General features: G+C 47.9%; 1 protein-coding gene across 5 annotated transcripts in view; it reads right to left on the minus strand.

Moving 5' to 3' along the window:
- The window catches only part of Inpp4a (inositol polyphosphate-4-phosphatase type I A), a 122,938-nt gene that overhangs the window by 20,348 nt on the left and 83,197 nt on the right, over positions 1-19,393 (minus strand). For 2 of the 5 annotated variants that reach the window (XM_059282453.1, XM_059282455.1), the window contains exons 12-20: positions 19,121-19,225; positions 18,530-18,638; positions 16,555-16,572; positions 12,789-12,972; positions 11,403-11,621; positions 10,357-10,495; positions 6,393-6,425; positions 2,002-2,174; positions 810-933 (exon numbers count right to left, since the gene is read on the minus strand). In XM_059282453.1, the coding sequence (XP_059138436.1) occupies positions 810-933; positions 2,002-2,174; positions 6,393-6,425; positions 10,357-10,495; positions 11,403-11,621; positions 12,789-12,972; positions 16,555-16,572; positions 18,530-18,638; positions 19,121-19,225 (1,104 nt within the window). The remainder of the gene's footprint in view (positions 1-809; positions 934-2,001; positions 2,175-6,392; positions 6,426-10,356; positions 10,496-11,402; positions 11,622-12,788; positions 12,973-16,554; positions 16,573-18,529; positions 18,639-19,120; positions 19,226-19,393) is intronic. The other 3 variants (XM_059282456.1, XM_059282454.1, XM_059282457.1) reach the window with 3 other exon arrangements.

Genomic DNA, 19,393 nt, shown 5'->3' on the forward strand with positions numbered 1-19,393 from the left:
GGAGCCTTGTATGGGTCTGACCTAGGTCCTCTGCGTATATGTTATGATTGCGTAGTTTGGTCTTCTTGTAGAACTCCTAACAGTGGGAGCAGGGGCTGTCCCTACACTTTCGCCTGTTTTTGGAACTCTTCCTCCTACTGGGTTGCCCCATCCAGTAAATATGTGGGGAGGAGGTGACACCTTACTGCAACCTGATATGCCATGCTTGGTTGATATCCCTGGGAGGCTGAAATGGAGGAAAGGATTGGGAGGAGAGGGGAAGGAGCAGGAGGAGAGGGGGGAGGGGAAATTTGGGGGTTGGGACACAGTATATAAAAGAATAAGTCAATAAATAAATAAACTATAATCCCACGATGAAAACATACTTTTTCAAAGTAGTCCATTTTCACCTTCTCGGAAGAAATAATAGAAAACAAGTCTAGGGGGAGAGAGTCTCCCTAAACTGCAATTTGGAATCAGCTTATAAGTTTCTAACCACCCCTTCTTCCCCTTGACCCAGCAACTCTCCTTCTTAGCTGGAAAAAGGAGCCCACACAATTACAAACGTCTTTATGGACAGGTATCTCTGCACCAAAGATTTAGTGGGAGTCATTCAGAAGAAACCCAAATTATCCTCCATGCTCACTAGAAAGACCGTCGAGATACATGACATCACTCCTGCAAACCTATGCAGGAGTATCGCCTGGTTCTTTGTACATATCCTGGTTTGAATGCTCGAACTCATTAATATGGAAGGAAGGAGGTAGAGGCACAAATGGAACCACTCTTGTGGCCCTGGGCCAGTGGTCACACCCAAGATGGAGTCTCACCATAGGTGCTCAGCAGGCTCTCAAACTGGGCCAGAAGCCCGATGGTATAGAGCTGCCGCAGGAAGCCGTCATCATGCAGGCAGTTCCTCAGCTTGATGATGAAGCCGCAGATGAGGGCCGTCAGCTGTGGGGAGGCACAGGGAGTGGTGTGGAGAACATTTATTACGTATACACTGTTCTGCCTGCATATTTGCCTGCACACCAGAAGAGGGCACCAGATCTCATTACAGATGGTTGTGAGCTATCATGTGGGTGCTGGGAATTGAACTCAGGACCTCTGGAAGAGCAGCCATGGCTCTTAACCTCTGAGTCATCTCTCCAGCCCTAGAACAGGCATTTTTACCCCAGGCAGAAACCAGCACATCCCCTGGCCCCTGTTTCTTTCCACTACTCAAGGAACATCAGCAGCATCTCCTATCCCCCAGGGAAGGGCTAGGGGCTGGGACCATAGGCATTAAAGGCTATGGGGAAGGTGGTGAACACCATAGGCTTGCAGCCCCTGTCAAAGGTGGGCTTGGTTTGGGCTCAGCCTCTCACATGACCTGCTTGGGGTTGTTCCTGAACTGAAACTTTCTGGAAGCTTAGAATCAATTCCCCATAGGGAAAGGGCTATCTACTCAGACCCACACCAACCATGTCTGGAAACAAGAGTGAACATAGCTGATTAGTTTCCTTAAGGAGGTTTTCTGTATGACAGGCTTCCCAGCATCGGTGGGGGAACTACAGAGCACCAGCCCCCTCCAAGCTACTCACATCATGAGTTCTATTCCTGGCATCTTTTAACTTGGGAGATTCATCGCAACTCTCACTGAATGGTAACTGTAATCTTTAAATGGGGCCCTGTGACAAGCCACAGAACTTGAGTGCCTGCTGTTTCAACTGCACTGACAAGCACCCATGTGGTCCTCGATCACATCCCTTGTGGAGAAAAAGGAGGTGACAGAGGCCTTTGCCATTGTCCTGCTTGGTGCTGGGCTCTCCTGTCAGAGCTGGCTCTTCAGGAGGAACAAATACTCATCAATGAGGTATCTCCTTCCTGTGCCTCTCTATTAAGTAATCTTTAAAGCAACAGGTTGGGGAAACAAGGCCACCTGTGCTTTGTACAAGTACAGGGGAAGGACAGAGCTGCCCGAGTCTCTTTCTCGAAGGTAGGAGGTGCCCAAGAGCACCCTGATGTCCTCTGGAGGCTTACGGTTTGGCAGAAGACGACGTCACGGCGGTACTGCAGGCTCAGGTATGAGGCAATGGTGGGGGCACTGTCCTGCATGAGCAGGAAGACCATGGCCTTCTTGGCTTTGTCGCTCATCATGGCCACACAGTCTGTGAGGGTGGTCAGCAGAGGGTAAAGGGCCTCGCTCCATTCACCTGCACGTGAGTGAAGGGCTTGTCAGAACTTAAAGGAAGGCTTCAAGAAGTACGTCCTGTAAGGCAGCAAGCCACTACCCCTAACCATTGTTCCATCCTGCCTCTCACACCCTCAGCCTCTCTAGACCTTCTGACCTTGCTTGCCCCACCGCATGGCCTGAAGAAATAGCACTAAGTTCTGCCCAGAGCCGACTCGGCTCCATCCCTCTGCTTCACTTGTTGCAGTAAACTAGAGCAGTTCCACTCTGGTGGCATCCACATACACCAGCTACTCTAAAACTACTAGGGACTCCTTCCTCCACAGGCAAGACTATGGCTGTTGAAGAAAACAACCACAGAAGCCTTTGTAGGCCGTGACAAGGCCACAGACAGATTGTGTGTGCACCACAGCCTGGCGGTTCCTCTACCCCACAAGGAACGTGCACAGACAGGGTGTGTGTCATGGCCCTTCTCCCAGCACAGTGCCAACTCTGCTCCTGTCCCCTCCTCTGTGCTCATTCTCTTCCTCAACCCCCACTTCCCCGCTTGATGCAACTATTTCCAGCTCAGTTTGCTTTCAGAATGTAATGGAACTTTGACCCTCTACCAAAACAACCCTTTAAAAATAGAACCCTGGAGGGAAGAGCAGGGTTGGGGGCAGCTCTGGCTCGGCCTTTGTTTGCTTCCTTCTTGGAAGACATCAAAAAGACATGCCATGTCCAAAAAGGGACATCAGCACATCCCTACTGGGTGAAGCCAGCTCTCCCAATCAGCTCAAGGCAGTGCACACCCTGAGGGACAGAGTGCAGGTGACAGCGTCCTCAGACCAGCCACTGCACTGCTGGAGGAGCCTCGGCCTCTCACACACACACACGGCCGGAGACACTAAGAGGAGGAGCTGGCTCTGCTTGTTCACCATCTGGCTAGCACTTTAACTCCAAGAATGTGTAGAGGAACTTCCCATACTCAACAACAGGCCTAAGTACACGAAACAGTCCAGGGTTGGAAATGATCTAACTAGATATGCAGGCACACTGCATGTGGACAAAGGCTATATCTGTAATGGAAAAGAAGCTTAAATTTAGAATCTAAAGCAGAAAGGTCTTAGCAAATATGACACAGTGACAAAGAACACTGGACTGAGAAGTGGAAAATATGAGTTCCAGGCCTGGCTGCTGAGCAGTGGTGAACACAGGCAAGGCCCTGGACCCCTCCGCCACGTGGTATTTCTTGGGAAAATCAGAGAGAAGCACTAGATAGACTCCCAGACCTAACTCTCCCTCTGTTCTTCTCAGACAAGTTTCCGGTTTCTTTGAAGAACTCTGTCAACAGAGTCTATCAAAAATGGCCAACGAAAACTATAGAGTATAGCAAATCATTTAGGAATGGTACAATCAGTAAAAATCTTCTTCATAAGCCAGGTATGGTAGTGCATGCCTATAATCTCAGGGCCTAGGAGGCTGAGGTAGGAGGATAACAAGTTCAAGGCTAGCCTGGACTACATACTAATATCCAACCTCAAAAAGTAAAAACAACCAAGTTCCCTCTATCCCCCAAATACTGCTCTTGAGTAAGAATTGAAATGCTTAGATCATTTTTACTTTGCTTTTCTAATTATTACACATATACAATTCATAGGATAACCATGGCCATTTTAACCCGAAAATAATCAGAGCATCAAGTTGTCTGTTTAACTCGGAAAGCTTCCCCAATATGACGTTCCACTTTAGCCACTGTTTTCAGAAATGAAATTCATGTAAGAAAGACTTACTTGCTAAACTAGAAAGACAAAAAGAGCACAAAGAAACTGCTAAAAGGCACTGCAACACTTGTCTTGGAAACTGTGAGTGTGACATCTTCCCAGATGGTCCCAGACAAGTCTGGACGGCCAGAGTTCAGTAAGGGCACCCACCACCATTTCCAGCATTTCTAACGGCATTCCCATCTTATCCACGCAGAGGGGAAATGGGCTCTGCGGCTAAGAGCCTTCTAAGACACAAACAGAATGGGCACCTGTAAATGTCTGACTGACTCTCAAGCCATTATCTTTAGTGGTGAGCCTGCTTCTGCTGAGGAGAGAGCAGGAGGAAGGTAGTAGTAGATGTCTTGAGTATGAACAGAAACTCACAATTTAAAAACATCCCAAGCCAAGTTGATTTCAATGGCAGCACATGGAATCTACCCAGTCCTGTCAAATAAAAATGGCTGGGATGCTGAAGTTGGTAAAGGGTTTTCAATGTGCTACCTCAAAATGAAAGACTACTACTATAACTACTACTTGTTATTGTTACTATTATTTTTTTAAAAACAGGTCAACTAAGCAATGTTCTAGGTGCTGCAGCTGTTCCGCTTCTAGGGGCTAAACTCTCAGCCACCTGCTAACTTGTGATGCCTGCTGCCCGGATAGCCCATGGTCCATGCTACTTCAGGGAACCTCAAGTGCTCCTCTAATCCACAGCCTGCTTTTGCTTTGTTTGTTTTTTCATTAACCCATCAGTACAAACGGGGAATGAGAGACAAAGTGTGTGTCTGTATATATGTTGATCTTATGTATATGTAGTATATGCATGTATGTGCTCATGTGTAGATGTGTGTATCCGTATGTACAACATGCGTGAAGACTAGAAGTTGATGTCTAGTGTCCTCTTCTACCACTCCCATCTTACTTTTTGAGATAGGGTCGCTTATAAACCTGATGCTCACCAACTGGCCAACCTCCTGGCCAGCCAGCAACCTCAGGACCAGCCTGTCTCCACCTCGCTCCCAGTGTTGGGATTACAGGCATACTCTGCCACGTCTAGCTTTTCTCTTGGGTGCTGGGGACTCTGAAATCAGATCCTCATGGTCATGCAGCAAACACTTTACCCATCTCTCCAGCCTCTGGACTGTGTGTGTTTAAAAAGACTAAATATGCAGTATAGGACTCCTGGCAGGGAACCATTTTTCTCCATTTAACATCAACTGTGGAAAAGCCACCAGTGCTTCCCGAGTGGAGGAAGAGTTCTACAAGCCAGAAAGAAACCAGAGTGGAGAAGAGCCCCTGAGCTCCTGCCATAGGCTCACAGCTCACCCCTTCTGGTCCTCACTGCTTGTCATGGTCCCAGACTTGCAAGCAAGAAAAGAGCAAGGTTAACTGTGCATCTACTAAGGCTCAATGGCCCTTCGGGCTCATCCATGACACTGGGACCTAAGACCCACTCACGGCTGCTCCACTGATGTCTGGGGAAAGAGAACTATAAAGGGACCAAAAGCAAACTGGGAAGGCATGATGAGCCCAGTTAGATGCGACTTCAATGTGGTTCTAGGCCTGCTGCCGGGTGGTCCCAGTCAGTGGACTCACGGCACTGTGTCAGTGGGTAGAAATGGCTCCATCAATCCTTGCCCACTGTTTGCTGTACTCTAGATATTAAGCAGGTGTCTTTCCATCTTATATCTACTCAGAAATATGCAATCATTGAACTGATCATATAGCTAATTTTTTTGAGTAAAAATTGTTTGGGGGAAGAGAGGCGCATGCATACCAAGAAAACCACAAGCCATATACAGGAAGCTCATTAGGAGCTAGATCAGGGGTTGGCACAACCTACAACAGAGTCTTTACAGACTAGGAGAGCAACAGAGTCTCCGCTGCACAACTCAAGATAATAGGTGATAGACAAAATGTTACAAATGCAGGCTGTGGCCAGGATTTAGTTCAAGACCATAGTTCACCAACCCCTGAGCTAGAACCAGGGACATTGGGTTCTCCATGAAAATGTAGCAGAAAGATTTCAGTTTTAGCAGTAATTCCAACTGAGGCCCAGATCGATGTCTGGTAAGAGTCCTAAAGCTGCATCCAGAAGCTGACGAGAGGCTGCTACACCACCACATCCCCAGTGGACACAAATCATCCAACTGTGCCTTTAGAGCTATGTGCAAGAGTTCAAGTGAACGGACAAGGAATATTCATGAACATGTAGCTTTCTAAATCAGATCACCCACCACTGGACCCAATGCACTCAGAAGTAAATCTTGTGAAAGGCTTTAGGATACAGAAGGAAAAACACAATGTGTCTAGCAGCCTACTTCAGGCCATAATTCCCTCAGTCCCACAGGTCCCTCACCAAACCTCAAAACAAAGGAAGTCCTAAGGTATTTTCCCAACTATGGGAACACAAACCAATCTTAGATAATTGAACTACAAGTACTCCCTGAATATTTAAAAGACACTAGCAGGAACCTTGAACGGAGACCACGTACCTGGACTGGACTCTTCAGGAGGGGGGCTGCAATCTGCACAGAAATGGAGGGCAACAGGGATGATTAAGGAGCAGCACACAGTTCAAACATGAGCAACTCAGTCTCAGAGCTGCTGCATCAGCAGCTTGCAGCAAGGTGGTTAAACAGATGGAGAAGAGGCCTGGGGCCCAGGCGCCTCTTACTCAGTTTCCCAAGGGCAGCATACCTGCTGCTGTGAGCAGCTGAGCCCTCTCGGTGGTGAACAACAGTGATTCACCAGAGCCAACATCCATGTTGCTAACACATCAACATACAATGTTCTAGATGAGTGAACCAACACACACAACACCACAGATGCCACACTGATGATGGTGCAATGATGGAGCCCATGTTAGCTTACAACATCGAATGAGACAGACTGACCAATCAAGTCTGCGTGTCAACTGTGGAGCCCACTGCCCCTGTTTACTGGAGAATCCAGGGTTCAGGATCTACTGCTGACCTTCAAACTGGTAAGGCCCAATGATAAAACCAAGACACCAAAGGAACCATATGCCAGTCTTTAAAACCCAATTAAACTAAATGTAAAAGCTGTGTGATTTGGAAGATGGCTCCAACTAGGAAACTCCTCCAGTTAGACTGTCCTCCAGCTAGACTGTCCTCCAGTTAGACTGTCCTCCAGTTAGACTGTCCTCCAGCTAGACTGTCCTCCAGTTAGACTGTCCTCCAGCTAGGCTGTCCTCCAGCTAGACTGTCCTCCAGCTAGACTGTCCTCCAGTTAGACTGTCCTCCAGCTAGACTGTCCTCCAGTTAGACTGTCCTCCAGCTAGGCTGTCCTCCAGCTAGACTGTCCTCCAGCTAGACTGTCCTCCAGTTAGACTGTCCTCCAGCTAGGCTGTCCTCCAGCTAGACTGTCCTCCAGTTAGACTGTCCTCCAGTTAGACTGTCCTCCAGCTAGACTGTCCCTCCAGTTAGGCTGTCCTCCAGTTAGACTGTCCTCCAGTTAGACTGTCCTCCAGTCAGACTGTCCTCCAGTCAGACTGTCCTCCAGTCAGACTGTCCTCTAGCTAGGCTGTCCTCCAGCTAGACTGTCCTCCAGTTAGACTGTCCTCCAGTTAGACTGTCCTCCAGTTAGACTGTCCTCCAGCTAGGCTGTCCTCCAGTTAGACTGTCCTCCAGCTAAGCTGTCCTCCAGTTAGACTGTCCTCCAGCTAGGCTGTCCTCCAGCTAGACTGTCCTCCAGCTAGACTGTCCTCCAGCTAAGCTGTCCTCCAGCTAGGCTGTCCCTCTAGCTAGGCTGTCCCTCAGGTCTTCAAAGCACACCAATTTTGACTCTAGTTCACTTTTGCTGAGTCTTACTGGGATGTACTCATTTCAATTTCACATTGCCCTTAAAAAATGCTAAAATTCCTAGTTAAACGGATATGCCACCTGAAAAAAGACAGTTTGAAAAGGCATCAAAGGAGTGAAACTGAATTTCATTTTGTGTCTGAACTTCAGTTCAAAGGACGTCCATAGGGAACTGAAATAAGAATGCTTCAGATCCCCAAGACTAGCCAGAAGGAGTTTTAGGGGTTTGTCAGGGGGATGAGCAGGGGTCCTTCCTCTGTTGTGTTTGGACATGACTTCTTAAACTGACAAGAGGAAAGAAAATATAAAGCTTTCTGTAAGTTGAAGAGCTCAGCCTCTTCGGTGAGAACTCAAGCCCTGAGACCAGCTAGCTAACAGACAGGAACCCTCATGGGTGTCAAACGATGCAGCCAGTGATTTTTCAACCTCTATCTGGCTAAGGAGAGTTATCCCAAGCCTTGAAAAACTACATGTTGGTATATGTTTGTTTATTTTTGCCACTCCATAACCTCTCCTCCAGGACTCTGAGTCACGAATGAGGAGAGTATAGGAGCCTGCTTTATGAATGACTGCTGATCTCAGGGTGGGACTACTCCTGTGAGAGTTTACTTAGGGGAAAACTCAGTTTGGTAAACATACCTATCAACCCAAGGGGAGAAAGGAGACTCCTCTGGCACTCTCAGATTAGAGATTCCTAACTGGTCTTAGGTCATAGAGTCCTTTGGGATTTGATGACCACTATGGACTTTCTCCCTAGTCACTTGCAAATTTCAGCATGTGATCTTGGGCTAACATGAGGCTGGGGTGTACACATGTCCTGGGCTAACAATTCAGCCTTTGGCCTTTCAGCAAACCCACAGGGGCATTTTCTTATTTAGGGGTTGATGTGGGAGGCTCAGTTCACTCTGGGTGGTGCCATCTCTGTATAAGAAAGCAGGCTGAGCAAGCCAGTAAGGAGTGTTCCTCCACGGCCTCTGTGTCATTTCCTGTCTCCAGGTTCCTGTCTTGAGTTCCTGCCATAACTTCCCTGGATGACAGATTAAAAGCTGTAAGCTCAAATAAACCCTTTCCTCCCCAAGTTGCTTTTGGGCATGGTGTTTTATCACAGCACTAGAAACCCTAACTAGGACAAGCACCACAGACAAGTGAGTCACAAACACAAACAGCCTGATCACACAACACACTAGCTCCTAAATTTTAAAACGTCTAACCATTTTTTTCTCCGTATCTGCAGAAAATATTTAAAGTTACAAACAAAATTATATATATTTCTTCCTTGGTCCTGAAGTGGTCTCATACATACAAAGTAGGCAGGTGATCTACCACTTAACTACATCCCTAGTCCTACAGACAAGTTAGTATTAAAGAGAAGTAATGAACTTTGAGAAAAAAAAATTAAACAGGAAAATGAGAACAAAACAGACACAAATTAGTTTGATGAATGGACCACAGGCTTGGAAAGGTGACAGCTGTAATCCCCCGAGACAGAAAAGTAGATGATGTAGACACTGCTTAAACAGAGGCTCAAGTAGGACAGTGGCCGAGAAACACTGCAGACAGATGAGAGGCAAAGGACACACAACGCATGAAGGATTTATCGGAGACTCTGGTAAAGGCGCAGGATTCTGCCTTCAAGGGCCACTGTCAAGTGAGAATCCTGGAGTCCTCATCACACCCTAACCCTGCCCATCTTGACTGTCCTTACTGCACCTTCAAGCTTCCCAAGGACAGTGAAGAGGAGGCAGAAGCTAGGTGTGCAGCCAGGGCTCAGATGACTGGACCCAAGTTTTCTCCAGCTCTAACAGAAAAGGTGAGAGGCACCAAAGTGAGAGGAAGGACCAAGGACCCACTTGTTTTTAGACACATCAGTCCTCAGGCTTCAAGCTATCTTGAGGGCAGTATTCAACATGCCCTGTGTCCCTTTCTGAAGTGTGCCGCTGCATGGTACTGTTCTACACTCAAGGACCCCCTCTAAGAGTGGTGTCAAACAGGTCACTCTAACTTACCTGCCATCTGACTGAGTTACGAGACCCTAGGTAACATGCTTCTGTTGGAGAAGGGTATGCCCAGCCAATGAGAAGAGCCTGTGAGGCTGCAAGCACCCCTCATCTAGCATGGTTCCTACAAAGTTCACTATTGTTTTTTCAATCAGTCTATCCATTCCCAAGAGAACAAAAATAACACCACAGAGACATCTGCATCCAGTCCCCTTCAGGTTCTCAGGTTGGCTTACAAACCTGAAAAGACTTTCCAGCCATGACACTGTGGCCCAGGAGGGCCCAGTCTGCCCATGGTGGCGATGCAGATTCGGTGGGCTCCAGCTGCATGGAAAGATGACAGGAGTCTCCACCCTGCCTATCTGCTGCTCTACGCATGTGGACTCCCGCTGACATCCTGTGCCGCCTGACAGCCCTCCCTGCAGTCTGCTTGGGGGAGGCAGGCATGGAGTCAGAGACACAGACACACAAGTGATGAGGCACGAGTCGAGGCAGCGTGGGAAGCGTGGATGCATACGCACGTGTGCTTGGGTGAGGATGGCATGCAGCAGTGGGCATGGAGGAGGGACATGTCGAGGAGGGGGCGTCACAGAAGGGGTCCTCCGGTCTGATCCAGTAGGCTTGGCTGCCCCGGTTACCTTTCTTGCTGGAGCAGGTGCTTGAACAGGGGAAAACGTCCTCACAGCCCTCCTCATGCAGGCGCTCCTTCTGCAGCAGCTTGTCTACCCGCTGGATGATGCACTCCAGGCTCTTGTCCACATTCAGCCACACTTTCTCCTTCAAACCAAGAAGACTGTTTGGGTCAATCTGTGCAACAGAAAAACAAGAACAGACAGAACACAGCCTCCCCCCGCCCCCATCTCTCCCTTAGTCTCGGCCTGATAATGTCTACATTGCCGTTCAAGTCAAATTGGCTCTGCAAAGACAATCTGCAGCCTGTGGTAAGTGACTTGAAAGCTTAGCAGACATTCGCTGCCAACTCTGTGGAAGACAGACAGCCTTCCAGCCTCACCCAACAGACCACAGGGCACTAAGAGCTCATTATCTTTTTTCCCCCTTCCACTGTGGACCACCTACAATCATCACACACTGAGGTCCCCTTCTGATGGACACGAATGGCAACAGCTGGTGGCAGGGGGTGAGGGAGTTGGGAGGAGGAGAGGGCAGGCTGGAAGTGAGCTGCAGAAACCCACACAGACCACAGGCTGCCAGGGCTAGAGGAACACTTTGCTGCCAATTAATAATTCAATGCTTCACAGGATGCCTCTGAGCAGTAGCCCCAACTAATGGCAACAAGTTGTAGGCTGTTCCTTTCCTAGAGACAAGGATCCAGCTCTCCAGCCAACTCTGGAACACCGAAGTGACATGTCAGGGGTAGTAGTAGCCTGAGCACCTGAGCTCCTGCATTCGACCACAAAGAGCACTAAAGGGCAAAGGATGAGCCGAGGACTGAGGAAAAGGAGAGGCCTGGCTCCCAGCACAATCATGAAAAATTCACACCCACCGTGGTCTGAAAACAGTCTACTTCTCAGCATCAAGTGGCCTAGGGCCATCGGGGAAGCAGAGCTGGAGCTTGCTAACAAAGGGGCCAGCCTTTTGGGCACTCTGTGAGGGAGGACATAGGCAGTCGTTCTATCGTTTCCAAGTTCAGCAGGAGGCCAACGGGCAGGGGCGGCAGACTCACCCACTCCTCCTCATGCCAGTCCACCTGCAGGGAAGACCGGCTGCTCCTCCCTGCCCACCTGGCCATGAGGGTGTCCTGGTCATTCCGAAGCATCACCTGCTCCTCCTCAGTCGAGGTAGGGGAGGCCTTGGAAGCGATGTAGTCAGGCCGTGCAGCATTCAGCCCATGGATGGAGTTGGCCAGCAGCTTACAGTCACAGACAGTGACCAACTGCCGGGTCTGTAGGTACACACAAACCAGGGCTGCTAAGCATGCTTTCTTTTGAAGAAGGAGACGGCTACAGCCAAGGCTTCTGCCACCCACCCTGCTCCCCAGAGCCTATTAGGATAGCATTCTCTAGGGTATCTGAAAACAAAGCAGCAGGGATAATATCTGCAAGAACTTCCTGGTAGACTAGAGGACACAGGGGTGTGCTTGAGATCTGGTTATCCCAGAAGTGGTCAAGGAAGAAGAAAAGGGGCTGAAGAATCCTATCTGACATTTTTGGCTCTGCTTGCCTTTGACTCCAGTTCACTAGAGGAAAGGGCTCATATTCCAGCCTTGACAGCATGGTGGAATGTGTCCCAGCCTGGCAGAGGCTAGTCCCCAGAAGTCACACTTTACTTTTGTTCAACCACTAGAGCATTTTTGAATGTTCCAGGCTCTGAACTATTAGACTCCTGGTATTACATTTCTGGTCTTGGAGTATGCAACAGGAGTTCTGCCACTCCTAGTTTTACTGCTGACAACTATAGCTTCCTTTCTTAGTGGTCCTGGTCTGTCTTTATACTGTGCAAACTCATGTGAAGAATATAACACATTCTGAGCAGGAACAACAGCGCCTACCCAGCAAATCAGGTGGAGAGGTGTAATCAGAATCTGTGTGTGAAGGGAAAGAGACTGAGTAATTGGAAAGAAGAAGACCATCCATCAGAAGCTGATATAGCCACTCTCTCGGTATGGAGATTTTTTTTTAATCAGGACTGCGTTATGTTAGACAGAACTTTTAAAATTAATTCTATATAAGCCAATTAGATTATACTGTTCATTTCTTATGTCTGAATAATTGCTACTACATAGGTGCTGACTAGGAAGTCACTAAGGAAGCTGATGTGGGCAACGAGTCCCAAGAAAATAAATGCAAGGATTTACTTGCTAGAAGACACATCAACACACTGGCCTCAAGCCACACCTGAGAGTCACAACCTGGGCTCTGACCATGGGCAGATCCCCAAACTTCCCTGTGAATTTCTGGGATGTGGACTTTAATAAAAGAGAAACCTTCAAGGTCATCACAATGCCACAAGGCCAGCTCTAGACATGCCTGGGTGGCCCTTGGTGGTCTAGTAGCTTCCAGAAACCCAAGAGACCTCTCCACCCCACATGCATTTGGGCAGCCCCTCCTACCTTGTCTGCCAAGATGGCGAGTGTCCTCTCAAGGCCAGTGGCAGACCTGTCCTTGGCTGCCCTTGAGAGCCGTTCTGCGTAGTAGCTAACTTGGGTTTTCAGGGTGTTGATCTGGGCAATGATCTCCTTGGCTCGGATGATGTCCTGTGGTATGTAGATTATGGACTGGCAGCTAGATGATGTACTAAAAGGAACAACAGGTCCTAAGGGGCTCTCCAAAATCATCCACCCCACCCACAACTAATCCTAAAATACAAAGGTATCTAACCCTAAAATAAAGAGGTTTAGTCACTGATGGGTAAGGTCAGTCTTGGAAGGTATTTTTTTTATCTAATGAGAAGCATAATATATATATACATATATATGTATATATACACATATATATGTATATATATATGTATATATATATATATATATATATATATATGACTAAGGCTTTAATGTGTACTTGTACCTGTGTCTGTATATTTACTACAAGCATGAACACGTCTATAAATGCATTGGAATGTCACTGTAATAATTACCCAATGCTGGGGTCTTACCTAGGAATTTCATCTATTAACTTATAAGCAGTCCTTCAATAGAGATGTGGAGTCTGCTTACACCAGAAAGGATCAAATTACTACACTGCAATAGATGTTGGACTATATATTAAAACAAAACAGAAGACCAAAGAACCAAAAACCACACCCTAACATTTGCTTCTTTACTTGGCCATCAGGGCCTTTAGACTTCCTGTGAGCAAACCCACATCTTTCTCTTACATGTTAACCACAGCCAAGTTCCCAACACTGGGATTCCTTTCTCTCGCCTATGTTTGAGGACATCCTTATGTTGACAACAGCATTCCATAAGAGAAAGTAGAGACCTTGCCAACAGAGGCAGGCCCAACACCTCAGTGCCTCTGACACCCCAGTCCTTCCTCCTTCCCATATCCTCACCACCAAGCAGCATATGTGTATGGGAACGAGATGTCAAAGTGCCAGGCCAGCTGCTGCCCAGCTTTATCAGGAGCCTCTGAGGGGCCAACTCCATATGCCCTAGCTTCATGGGTGAGGTCAGCATGTGTGGTCATCCAAGATGGCAACAATAAGCTTATGTTTCTTAGCTCAGGTCTCAATCAATCAAACATTATTAATTTGTATTTGAGACCATCTGAGGATGCCTGAAAAAATAAGGAGGAGATACAAAAGTCACCAATGCAGAGGTCTCCTAGGATTTGAGGATACTGAACTCTGGACACAATGTTGTCCCCTTCCTTCTGGAATAAAGGGATGGCTTTGAGTTCCAGGGATGAGGGGCAATATGGAGAGTAGAGTGTGACCCTTACCACACCCTCCCCCGCTTGCTGGAGATGAGAGTCACCTGAGACCTTTCCAGGGAGGCCCAGAAGCAAGTCAGAAAGAAACTGCCACTGCCCTTTCTCTTTCTGGACCACAGGGCAAACATGCAGACACCACAAACCAAACTGCCCCAGAAAGAAACACCACCACCACAAGGCCACACACCACAGCGGACGATGATGGATCGGCCAGAAGCCCATGCAGCAGATGGCGATGAGCCTGTGCAGCACTAGAGTCATTCCACAGCACTGCGTGCAGGAGCTGCTTTCCAATCTGCAACCTCTTGCCCAAATGAATAGCTCCCACTTGGGACAATCGGGTCTTGGAAACACATTTTAAAGAAGAATTAAAAAAAAAAAAAAGAATCTGTTCTCACTGGTCCTCAACCTTTAGAGTCTGTATGTACTATGTGCTGTGTGTGTAGGTCTACTGTGGCATATGTCCACAGCTGCACACACTCTGACTGGTGCCCATAACCCCACACTCACCCTGTGCTCTAAGAAGGCATGTTATAGCACCCCTCTAGGACTGACACATGGAAGCACGTGGTGAAGGTACAAATGGGCAAGTTCAAAGAACTACTCTTGGGGACATCAGGAATAGGTAAGTGCATGTATTTAGTTAACTCCAAAATCAGGAGCCACACCAAGGCAATGAGTGGGGTGCAGAGGCTCTACTGCCTTGTAGTACACAGTCCTCCAGGGGTCTCTGTTCTACTCATTATCTGGGCTCCCAACTCTTCCTGCAACAGGCCCAGGAGGCAATGGCCTATATGCAGTCCTTGGGCTTTATGTTAAACCCCTAGCCCAGGGCTGCTGACTCATACCTCCTCACAGTGGAGGCCATGGGCCAAACACAGAATGCCATGTAAGCGTAAGTAGAGTACCTGACATGCAGAGGTACTCCGGATAACAGGACAGCCTGAGTTAGGCTGTCAATGCATAGCTGACATCCTGTAGAACTGGGTCCCCCACCCCAGATTTGGGTGTCCCTTTGCCACAGGTGGGAAGGTTCCCCAGCTGTCTTAGGAATGTTTAGTATCCTGGGAGAAGAGAGTGAAAGGATGGGAGTAACCAAGCCCTTTCTGAGATGTGCAAGGTCTAGAGTTTTCAGTTAAGATGGAATCTGAAGAACTTTCCAGATACGGTTCACATAAAATACCTGGGTTGAAACTTACCAAGGGGCAGTGGGGCCCTTGGCTCTCCATGTCATACTTTCATGGTTATCCCTCAGGGTATTAGGGATTTGACTCATCCTGCTGTGGAAAAGAGTGAGCCTCCCTCCCGAGAAGCCCAGGAGGGAAAAGGGATACTTCTATAATACAGCTATGGAGGAAGGGGAGCAGAGCAGCATCCCTCCCAGATGCCTTCTTTCATCCCTCAGGACTCCAGGGAAGGGCCCCTTAAGGGAAAACCGGTGATGCCTCACCTTAGGTGGGCTTGTGGGTTCTCAGGACTTCAGGCCATTGTGTGTTCCCAGCAGAGCCCTGGCATCTCAACTAGGATCTAGCCCCAGCCCCAAAGCCTCATGGGTCATTAGATCAAGGGCTGTGGGGCCTCTTCTTGGTGAGCTGCTGGTTTCTCAGTCTGGGACTAAGGAATAGAGCTTAGATAGACATAGAAGCTTCTGGCTCGCATCTAATTCTCTGGAGGAAAGGGTCTCTCAGCTCTTCTTATGCTATCCAATGGGTAAACTGCCCTTAACAAGACCATCATTAAAGTCAGCACAAATTAAGAAGTATTATGAAAATTAACTAGCTCTATCAGACAGGGAAAGTGAAAACCCAAAGGCTTCATAACTCTTGTAAATGAAGACTAACTGGGCCTGATGTCACAGAGCTCTAATCCCAGATACTGAAGGCTGAGGCAGGAGGGTTATAAATTCGAGAAAAAGCCTTGGCTGCAGGGCAAGTTCAAGGCCAGCTTGGGTAAACTTAGTGAGCCCTGTCTCAAAATAAAAAAAATTTAAAATGGTTGGAGTGGAGCACAGTGATGAAGCTTTGCCTACCATGTATTGAAAAAAAAAAAAAAAAAAGCTCCCATAGCCTTGGATCAACAAGATGGTTCACTGGGTAAAGGTGTATGTTACCAAATGTACCAGTAGGCTGATGTAATACTCCAGCATCCAGGGCCCCAAAGGGGCTCTTCTGCATTCTGGGAGGAGGCAAACTAGACCCTGTCTCTACTGAGCGCAGGAAGAAACTGCTGTCAGGTTTGAACGGAGGGCTGCAGACTGCAGACTGCAGACTGGCTATTCATTATCAAAGAACATTGCAGTTGGAAGGAAGAGCTCTGCTTACAGGACATGTAACTCAGAGCCACGCGCCAAACGGGATGGAGCCACCCCAGATGAAAGACAGCACAGGCTTTCTCTGCATAAGAGCAAGAATCAACATACACTCTCTCCACAGACAGAAAACTCACCAACACTCCTCAAAACTGCTAAAGAAAAAAAACCAAAAACGAAGCATTAGCGATTGTTAGCAAAATACTACAGGCAAAACAAAATTTAAATGCTGACTGATTTTCTTTTTCTCAAAATACTTAGAGGTAATTTGTTGAGGCTATGATTACGGGAATAAATAAATTTATGAGTTCAATCCTTATTCTCTGGAGCAAGTTTGTGGCCTGTCCTCAAGCCCCAGGGATATCCCACTGGGCACAGGACATGCACATTTAAAGGAAAGCTCCGAGAGTAAACTCTGTCGGAAAGTGGGTTTATGACATTAGTACAAAGTTACGTAACATCTGTACTAGATATTTGAAAAAACACAAGAGGCTTTGGGAAAATAAGTTCTGAAGCTAAAATATAAAGTCATCTGGTATCAAAACTACAACCTTTTAGTGACCAGGGATATCCAGGAGTCCCCTCCTGACTGGTCACCTAGAATGAATGGACTTTCTCTCTCAGGAAACCACACCACCTCAGCTCATATATTCACTCTTTCCACACAGCATCAGGCAATGGCAGGATGGACACACACACACACACACACACACACACACACACACACACACACACACTTCCGGCTGACTCCACAGAACTGGGATGGCCAGTGGAAGCTCTGCACTTCCTCCTACTCCCTGGGACACTGTGGACATGAATGGCGAGGCAAGTGTGGCCACGCAATTTGTCTGCTCGGTAGGAAGTGATCAAGGCTGTCTGAAGGCCTCACTAGAACGCTGAAAAGGCTTTGCTGAGCCCAGCCCTGCCAGGCGTCTCCTCCCACACCCAGGGCTGGTCGACACACTGGAAGGGCAACCTCTCTGAGAATGTCCTCTTACTCCCTGCTCAGTCACCACCCACATCAGTGGCACTCTGACCTGTCTTCCCGATGGGCCACTGCTCTAACCTGTCCAGCATCCTGATCCAGTCATACAGTACCCTTACTCTGGCCACAGCAGCAGAACTGGGCAATGACCAATCCACCCCCATTTGTGCTAGCACCTCCCTCCACCTGCCTCTACACGCCACCACGTGGGAGTCTCTGGGGGCTCCCTGGACCTTTGCTTCATGTCTCTCAAACACTTTACTCTCAACTCAAGATCATGGTCTGCAGGGGCATCCCAGTAACCCTTTGTCTTGCTCCCTCCCACCTTGAGACCTTTCTGCCAACCCACCTGCCGCCACCTTATCCCTTCCGGGATAACTGGACTGGCCCTGTCTCTCTGTTCTCCTCTCTACCTCACCTTACACACATGCATGTTCCACAGTGGCGCAAACTCACTCAGACCATAATTAGTCTCCTGAAACTGAGAGCTTTTGCTACTTTCTCCATCTCACATTCTACCAAAGGACTTCACAGGATCATCACTCATCTCATGTATTACACTCACACCCCTCACACCCCTTGGATCCATTTAAATTTTGCCAGGTGACATTTTGAAAGATATCCAAGGAATGGTTCATCTGAGAGGCCTTTCCACAACCTGCCTATCTGGCAATATCCTGCTCAGGACAGAACCCTCTGGATCTTTTCAACAGTTGGAATATGTGCCATGCTATCCTTTAGGAAAGGACACAGAGTGCCAGGGGCTTTAGGGATTATAGAAATGACCCCTGAGAGTATAGACTTGTCAGAGGCTGACCAGAGATTCTAAAGGAAGCTGAGCTAGCAGGAACTACATACAGGCGGCTGCCTAAGGCCAGACTCAGGAGTGGCTCTCTGTATGCTGCTCACCTGGAAAGACTGGACTACTGATTAGGTGCCCTCACTACTCACTCACTCAACCACATGCACACACACAGTAGCACGGGGTCCCTAAGGCAGCTCCTCCAGCCACGCAGAAGCAGATCGGATGGCTGCATGTTTTTTGCAGTTTTGTTTTGATTCTTTATTTTAACTCACAAACATCGGACACAGCTGTACAAGGACCACAGATACCCTCCTTCACTTACTGTTTCTTGGTCTCTTCAAACTTGTGCAGCTTTTTTCGAAGACCTCCTGACTTAAAACCTTGGCAGTGTGCTGCTGGGGCTCCGATAGTGACCACATCGTAGTTCTGATCTGAGTGACAGAAAGCTTCCCTCCATTACTCTGGGATCAGGTCTGCAGACAGGCCAGCAACAGCAATATGCACAGCACTCTGGGACCCTACAGCCCACACGCAAACAGTCTATGGCTCCCTGGTCCTACATGCCAAGGCTGATAAAGAGCTTGCTGGACCCAATTCTAACTATTCAGTAAGGAAGTTGGCATCTGAAGGTAAAGCCATCTACCCCTTCTGGGAAAGGCTCACTGATGGGCAACTTGCTGCCATAAAAACCAAAGAAAGTTGAAGATATATAAGGAAGAGGTTTGGATTCTGTAACTGAAATTCTTCATAGGTGTGTGTGTGTGTGTGTGTGTGTGTGTGTGTTGTTTTCTCTTGCTGCCCAGCAATGGAACATACAGGAAAAATGGGCCAGATACAGGGCAACTCAGGGACCAAGTATACTGGAAGGAAGGAGTGAAATGCAATTCAACAACAGGGTAAGAAAAATAAGTACCTGAGCCTCCATCGTCTTGAACTCTCATCCTTTGTATGTGCAGGTTTGTGGGAACAAATTCTAACTTTTTATCTGCTTTCAAACTGCTTGCTTTAAATGAAGGACCTAAGAAATGGAACACGAGAAAACAGAGTCATCAACATGATCATGCACCAGTAGGAAAGCAGTAACCTAGACCTGCTGAGGCATGGAAACAGGTGTATCTCAGCCGAGGCCTAGAAAATTCTGAGTGGCCTCTCAAGACGGTAAGGGACTGGCTCCAAACGCTATCTG

This window comes from Peromyscus eremicus, chromosome 16_21 (assembly GCF_949786415.1).
Source record: "Peromyscus eremicus chromosome 16_21, PerEre_H2_v1, whole genome shotgun sequence".
Lineage (NCBI taxonomy): Eukaryota > Metazoa > Chordata > Mammalia > Rodentia > Cricetidae > Peromyscus > Peromyscus eremicus.